The sequence below is a fragment of the Eucalyptus grandis genome, chromosome 4, assembly GCF_016545825.1.
Source record: "Eucalyptus grandis isolate ANBG69807.140 chromosome 4, ASM1654582v1, whole genome shotgun sequence".
NCBI classification, from domain to species: Eukaryota; Viridiplantae; Streptophyta; class Magnoliopsida; order Myrtales; family Myrtaceae; genus Eucalyptus; species Eucalyptus grandis.
Window position 1 is genome coordinate 33,893,004 of NC_052615.1, and position 8,194 is coordinate 33,901,197.

At 39.5% G+C, this 8,194-nt stretch overlaps 1 protein-coding gene across 1 annotated transcript; it reads left to right on the forward strand.

Moving 5' to 3' along the window:
• Positions 1-1,179: 1,179 nt before the first annotated feature.
• Positions 1,180-2,035, forward strand: LOC104442011 (auxin-responsive protein SAUR77). Its single transcript, XM_010055300.3, has one exon. It carries the CDS (start codon positions 1,414-1,416, stop codon positions 1,762-1,764), a length of 351 nt encoding a protein of 116 aa, XP_010053602.1. The 5' UTR covers positions 1,180-1,413; the 3' UTR covers positions 1,765-2,035.
• Positions 2,036-8,194: the final 6,159 nt, after the last annotated feature.

Consider the following 8,194-nt stretch of genomic DNA (forward strand, 5'->3'; position numbering starts at 1 on the left):
TATGTTGGTAAATCTTGAAATTGTTTAATACGAGATAATTGTTTAAAAATTCCTAAGCCTATTGTACAACGACCAATTTAGTCATAAACTTTTCAATTATGTCAATTCAATCTTAAATCTCAATGTAGTCCTAATCCTTTTTGCAATTGGCCAATTTTGTCATTTTTGGCCATTTGTGGTGAAAACTTGCTAACGTGGCGATCTAGTTAGTGTCGACCTTCTTACATAATATGGCTAGCATTGATGTTAACAATTTTTAAATTTTTCTAAATTTGATTATTTTTATTTTTTCTTTCTCATTTTTTTCTTTGCAACTCTGGGCTGACAATCTCACTTGATTTGGCTAGGGTATTGCCCCTCATATTTGCTAAAAAGAAAAGGAAAGAAAAGAAAAGAACAAACAAAAAAATTCAGAAAAAATAAAAATTACAAAAATTGCGTATGTCAATATTTATCTATGCCATGTGGGCTGGCTACCTCAGTGATTTCCTACCAAAGTTGATGGGAAGGATTAAATTGAAAAAATATAAAAAGCTTAGGGTTATATTAACAAATTGTTAAAATGTTTAAAATTAAATTGACATAATTGAAAAGTTTAGGACAAAATTGACGGCTGTACAATAAGTTTATGACTCTTTGAATAATTTTATCTATTTATGACTAAATTAATCAAATTAAAAAGTTTAAAACCAAATTGATATCCATATTATAAGTTCATAACTTTATTTTTGGTAATCACCGCTCTTCACATTAGTATGCCGTCTCACAAAAGAAGCATTGCATGATATATATACCTCGCGCCATTGCGGAATAGATTTGAATGTGTCTCGGGGCTGAAAAATTGACGAAAGCCGCTGACCCGATGGGGGATCTAAGAACGTGTCTCGGCGGAAGAGGAGCTGAACAAAATTCCTCTTTTATATTCAGGAGAACTTGGGATCCACAGCATCGCGAGTATGGCCAAATACAAATTCTACATTTAGGGTTTGAGCATTCGATCGTCACTTGTGTACAAACTCTACAATTGAATACAACCCGCACGAAAGCGCAATCATGTCGTAAGCCAAAGTCGGCAAATTTCATTCGCACTAATTTCCAGCTCCCAAGAGATATTCTCGCGTACTCACCAACGGCTCTTTCCGGCCAGCACGCGCTCTCACGAAAGTGACCCAAAAAGCATTAATGGAAAACCACCAACGCTCTTCCCCCCTCTTCATCTTCGCCTTTACATATGTACTTTCTCTCTTCCTAGCCGTTTCTCAACCCATCTCATCTCTCGATTTCTCTCGACTTCTCTCTCTCTCTCTCTCTCTCTCTCTCCCAAACATCTTGTGACTGTCAGCTTAATCTCATAATTTCCAGGAGCTTCTCGGTCGAGCTCCAAACGGGCCCCTAGATCCAGTCTCTCTCCCCATGGATTGCCTGGTCTTGCCGGTCTCGATCCTGAGAAGGTGGTCGGCGGGTTCGAGATCGGGCTACCGGCCCCTCCTGGAGGAGGCAGAGCCGACGGCGGCGGTGAAGGTGGTGGTGGGGAAGGAGAGGAAGGAGTTCCTGGTGGACCCTTTCGTGTTGGAGGAGAACCCTTTCCGGGTCTTGATCGATTCGGCAAGGCAGAGAGAGACGAGGAAAGAGAAGAGGGTGGTTCTGGTGGACGTGGACTCCATCTTGTTCGAGCACATGCTGTGGCTGATGCGCAACGATTCCACTTCTCTGTTCCAGCTGAATCTCAAGGACATCATTGACTTCTATGCTCAAGATTTTTAGAGAGACGAGGAAAAAAAAAACACAGAAGAGGAGATAAATATACAGATAGGTTAAACACTGATCGAGAGATTGTAAATTTTCTTTTGTTATAATGGGTTCTGTGCAAACAATACATAAATTTCGAATGCAATAGCATCGTGTTATTTTGAAGCTATAGGATTTCTCTGGCCCCCTTTCTCTTTGAACTGTTTGTGCTTGAATTTGACTTCATGTTCTTCAATCTATTTATTCACCTTTTCCATCTTTTAATTGAATTTTCTTTTGGGTTTTATGTTCTGGACCTCTGTTTTGTCCATGTGATGGGCTTTGTTTACAGCCCAAGGTAATGAAAGCCCACCTAGACTGAGGTTTTGAAGAGATAGGCTGGGCCGACAATCAGATGAATTGGGCCTTGAGGCTGAAGATTTGTCATCGAAAGATATAATAATCTATGAATTCTAATGCTTGGGACCCAAATGGGTAGGCTTTATGTGATGGAATGACAAGCTAGGTCGTCTAATATGATAAAGAAAACACTAAATCATAATCAAGAAAGAGTTGTTGCCGAAAGATATAATAATCTATGAATTTTAATGCTTGGGACCCAAATGAATCAGCTTTGTGTGATGGAATGACAAGCTAGGTTGTCTAATTTGATCAAGAAAATACCCAATTACCATCAAGAAATGGAGTTCAATGTTTCATCCTCAAACCATTTCTTTTTAGGGATTTTGCACTTCCCATCAGAACTCATGAAAGGAACAGAGTTCAAGAAGCAAACAAATAGAAAAGAAGCTAAAAGCGATCAACAGATTAATCAGAAAGTGAAACCGAGACCAGGTGGTGCTAACACAAATCTATGAACTTCTTTCTGACCTTTGAGGAAGACAATGGGGGATTTACAAAAGCCGTCTATGAAAAAGGGTTGCGATTCGTTTTCAAACACCCACAAGATATTCAAAACGGAGGACAAGGAGCCGAGTTTCTTTTCGACCCAGCAGCAACTGGAAGCTGGACGTCTTTAGTGCTGGCCATGTAACCATGTCACGATTGGATGGAAGCCCCGGGAAGGAAACGTGCTGCGCATCTTTCGGAAGCAAGTGGAAGACCTTGAGATCACGCGATGGCTGGCCCAGCTGCGATGAGCTCCCTGTCCACGCTTCCTCCCACGACTTGGCCTAGCCCGCCGTGGAGACCGAAGCGGGCAAGAACGAACTGGGCGGCGACAGAACCTCGAGAACCGACCATAAATCTAGCCGCAGCTGGCTGCAGCGGGCTCATGTAAGTGATAGTACTGGCCATGCTTAGCGCACGCCCCGCGCGTAATTGGCGATGCGGTCTATGATTGGGCCTGGAGACTGTTGGCGATCTCCCGGTCACGATCAACAGCGGCTTGGGCTAGTTTTCGGAGCTTTAGGTCTGTGCCAATGGCTGGCATTGATCGTGCTAAGCTCTAGGGTTTGGCAGGGCGCTCTGTCGTGGGGGGTCCCCGCCGGAGAAATTGACGGTGTTGCAAGGGTTACATATTCAGTCTGATCAAGCACTTGTTCACCCATTTTGGTGATCCCCACAAAGACTTGAATCAATCCGAATTTTGTGGATGCGAACAAAAGTTTTCTCTACATTTGGACAATCTAAAACTCATGTTGGGGGTGCTATAGAGAAACAAATTTTGGTAGGCGTGCTGCAGAGATGTGCCAAATGGTGTCTTAATTTATCTTCGCTTTTCCCACAAACCACAACGTTCAAAGAGTTATTGATATTTAGGGTAAATTATATAAACTCCCCTGACTTTGGGGGTAATACATGTTTGCCTTTAAACTTTCTAATACCATACTTTACCTACTTAAACTTTGTTATGATATAGCAACTAATCATCCGTTATATTTTCTGGTAGCACGTACAATGCACATGACAAAAAAGACGTAAAAGTGTATTTTTCTTCTCTTTTTTTTTTTTTTTTCCCAAGTAAATCTCTCTTGTGCCTTTGATTTTTGTAAAAAATGAAAAAAGAAGAAGAAGGAAAATAGAGAGAAAAATTACTAAAATATTAATATCAATTAAATTATTCGTAGCTACATTAAAAAGTAGAAGTTGTCAAATTTGATGGATATATTAATGGAAACAAAAATAAGTAGGCTCAATAGCAAAAATATCAAATTATAAGAATTAGATACTCATTATGCAAGTTTATATGTGTTGGAGAAATCTTTCCAGAATATTTTGAAGATGACAAAACATTTCTATCAGTCTAAGTCTGGATATCGATAGTTAAAGTCTCAAGACTTTATAGTCTCAAGACTTTGTAATCTCAAGACTCAAGACTCAAACTTATTCTCACTGACAGTCTTTTTAATCCAGTGTTGAAGGAAATCCAAAGCCAAGGTTTATGGTTGAGGATTTGATCCTATCCTCTGGAATAGATTCTTTGGTTGGATAATCATTTCGGATTCTTTGACTCTTATCTAAGATCGATTGAAGATCTGATGGTCGACGAAATAATCTTGGATCATTCTATTCTTGGAAACCGAGATCCCGATTGTATGGGCGAACAGATTGATGGGCTATCATCGATTCCTTAAATAGCTCGGATGATCTTCTTGATTGATTCCGTCCAACGGGTAGATTGGAGGAATTCCTTTGGTAAGTGCCAACGGCTATGATGGCATGAAGGAGTATAAAATGAAGACGTTCTAGTTGTTTTAAGTGTGTGATCGATAGAAAAATTCCAGTCGAAGATCCTTGATTGTTAGTTGAGACGAGCGAAATTGTATACGAGAGTGTTTATACTTGGTGACGCCTTGAGTGAGTGTGGTAGATCATCTACACCTAGAAATCAAGGAAGATCAACACCGTAACAACTCTTTGATCATAGTGGAATCCAGCCAATCGGCCGTCGGTGCGAAAAGAGTGGACGTAGGCTTGAATCAAGCCGAACCACTATAAACCGAGTGTTCAATTCTCTCTTTCCTTACTCGAGTCTTGCGATTGAATTTTTAACTGTTGCAAATTCTCTAATTGTTTAAATATCGTGCAAGCTTCGAGAAATTTTTGTATACCTATTCACCCCCTCTAGGTACTCGTACTAGCTATCTCAATTGGTATCGAGCCCGTGTTCTTACTTTGTTTGAAGTGTTTTACTTCGAGTAAAAGATCCATGGCTAGTATGCTAGCACCGGGGCGATGGAGGGGCAAAGCAATACCAGACCTCCCTACTTCGATGGAAAGGATTACAACATCCGGAAGAACAAGATGAAAGCTTTCCTACGATCAAAGGATCCTCGGAATGGGACGTAGTGGAAAAAGGAATCACTCCTGCTGCTGCATCAATCACCGAAAGAGGAAAAGAAACCGTTGAAACCAGGCGGAATGTCTCAAGAAGAAATAAACAAGAGACAAGCACTCGATGCTAAAGCAATTTATTCTTTATATTGTGCTTTGTCACCAACTGAATATAACAGAATATCTTCTTGTGTCACAAAAAAGAAGTCTGGGACAGTTACATATCACTTATGAAGGGACGGATCGAGTGAAGGAGACCAGAATTAACATTCTTCTTGGTCAATATGAATCCTTCAAAATGAAACCAGGAGAATCTATAACGACATGTTTAGTCGTTTTACGATATTGTCAATGGTCTTGAGAACCAAGGACAAAAAATTTCTGATCCCATGAAGGTGAACAAGCTTCTACGTGGACTCTCCAAGGATTGGAATCATATAAAGACTTCAATAAGAGAGACGCAAAGAATCATGCCATTATCGTAGACGAACCGATTGGAACTCTTCGATCTTACGAAGTGGAACGAATTAATGAAGACGAAGATCCAAGAGGTAAGAAATCTATTGCACTAAAATCAAATGATGATTCGATGATGCAAATTCGAAGATGATATGGATGATGAGGAGCTCGCCCTCATGATAAGAAGATTCAGAAAACTGAATAGAAAAGGCGAAAGGTTCATCCCAAAGAAACAAAGTTTTCGAGACAGACGGACCAAGTCGGTTGATGATGAGGAACCAAACAAAGATGTAGTTTGCTTCGAATGTAAAAAGAAGGGACACATCGAGACCAACCGTCCTCTTACGAAAAGAAAAGAGGAAAAGCTGAGAAATTTCGAAAAGCTCTTACCCGAAACCCGGAGCGATACGAGTGTGAAGAGAGTGATGAGGAATATGCCAACTGTGTCTAATGGCGCAATCGGACTCGGACTGGATCGACTCGGACAGTGAATTTGAGGTAAGTGATTATAAAATCCCTGTCAAAGTCTCTAAATATATTGATGAGTTATGTTTTAGTCTTAAGACTTCTCTTAAAAAGATTTCCGAACTCAAAAAGGAAAATTCAATTTTAAAACAAAAGGAAAACATTTTAGAAGAAAAGGTAAAAAATTTAGACTTGAATGTTTCTACTCTTAAAGAGAGTGAAGACAATCTTTCAAAAGAAAATGCTTTCTTAAAAACTGATTTATCAAATATTTCAAAGAAATTTTCAATAGGGTCCGAAAAACTTGAAAAAGTCCTTTCAATCCAAAGACCTTACTTCAATAAGTCGGGTCTAGGTATGACAACTGAAACAATCCCTTTGATTGATTTTCCGAAAGTAAAAGAAAGAATTAAGAAAAGACCATCGAGAGAGGCTTATAAAAATCATTTCAAAAGAGTTTTTGTAAAGCCTGTAGGTCGAAATGCTTTAAGATGTTCTAAGTGTAACAGTCAGGATCATTTTGAAAAAGAGTGTCCTATGGTTTGGAAGCCTGTTACGAGAGTATGGCCTAATAATGCTCATCCTACTAACACCAAAGGACCCAAGAAAATTTGGGTACCAAAGAAAGCTTGAGACTCTTTTTTGAATGCGGGTCTCTGTCAAAAAAAGGTAAAGTGGTATCTTGACAGCGGATGCTCAAGACACATGACGAGAGACTCAAAATGTTTCATAAAGCTTATTAAAGTAAATGGTGGAAAAGTTTCATTCGGAGGAAATAGGAAAGGAAGTATTGTGGGATTCGGAACTGCGAAAATTGGAAATCTCACAATAAGCAATGTCTCTCTAGTGGAAGGACTCAACTACAATCTACTCGAAGATTAGCCAATTGTGTGATACGGTTACAAGATCTTCTTTCAAGAAGGCATATGTTCTGGAATTAGCAAAGATTCGACTCGCTTTCATGGGTCGAAGGCATGGAAATATCTACCTCCTTGATGTAAAGCCAAATGAAGAACAATGCTTAATCTCAATTCAAGATGAAGCAATTCTATGGCATAGAAAACTTGGCCATATCAACAAGAAGCAATTAGCCAAAATCTCTTCAAAGCAGCTTGTTCGAGGTATACCTAAACCGCCATACCAAAAGTCGACTTATGCACTCCATGCATTCAGGAAAGCAGTAAGAAATTCATTTAAGCAAATAAATCATGTATCTACTAATCATGTAATGCAGTTGCTTCATATGGATCTCTTTGGACCAACAAGAACCCAGAGCATTGGAGAGCAAAATGGAGTTGTGGAAAGAAAGAATAGATCTCTTCAAGAAATGGCTAGAACACTTTTAATTGAAAGTAAAATTTCTTCACGATTTTGGGCTGAAGTCAAGTTTGTTTCAATTGCTTGCTATATTATAAATAGAGTCTTTCTAAGACCTATTCTTGATAAAACCCCTATGAATTGTTCAAAGGTAAGAAGCCTATTGTTTCATACTTTCATGTGTTCGGTTGCAAATGCTTTATTTTGAAAAATGCAAATGATCGAGTTGGTAAGTTTGAAGAAAGATCGATGAAGGCATCTTCCTTGGATATTCTACATCAAGCAAAGCCTACGAGTCTACAACAAAAAAAGCCGGTCTGTGGAAGAATCAATGAATGTCAAATTCCAAGACTCGGTGCAAGATGAATCCGGCCAGACTCGGTAAAGAGACTGAATCCGCTCTAGATCTTCAAATGTCTACATCTCAAGAAGCATCTCGGATTACGGAAGTCCATCATCAAGACGCTCATGGAGAATCAAATAAAGAAAGAGATCATCAACCCGGTAACTGGAAGCACAAATCCAGTCATCCCAAAGATCTTATTATTGGCGAACTTAATGAAGGAATCCGCACCGCATCAAAAAGGCATGAAGAATCTAGTGCTTTGTGGCTCTCATCTCGAAATTGAACCAAAAGCATAGAAGAAGCCTTATCGATGAAAGCTGGATCGAAGCTATGCAAGAAGAGCTCAGACAGTTCAACATCAATGATGTCTGGGAATTGACATCTAAACCAAAAGGTAAAACCGTTATTGGAACCAAATGGGTATTCAGGAACAAAATGAACGAAAAAGGAAAAGTTGTACGAAACAAAGCAAGACTCGTGGCCAAAGGATATACGCAAGAAGAAGGAATAGACTATGACGAGACTTACGCACCCGTTGCAAGGTTAGAAGCTATTCGTCTATTACTTGCGTTTGCTTGTTAC

Bases quoted from the DNA above. Each gene is read 5' to 3' on its own strand.
- LOC104442011 (XM_010055300.3), top strand. From the start codon at position 1,414: ATGGATTGCCTGGTCTTGCCGGTCTCGATCCTGAGAAGGTGGTCGGCG.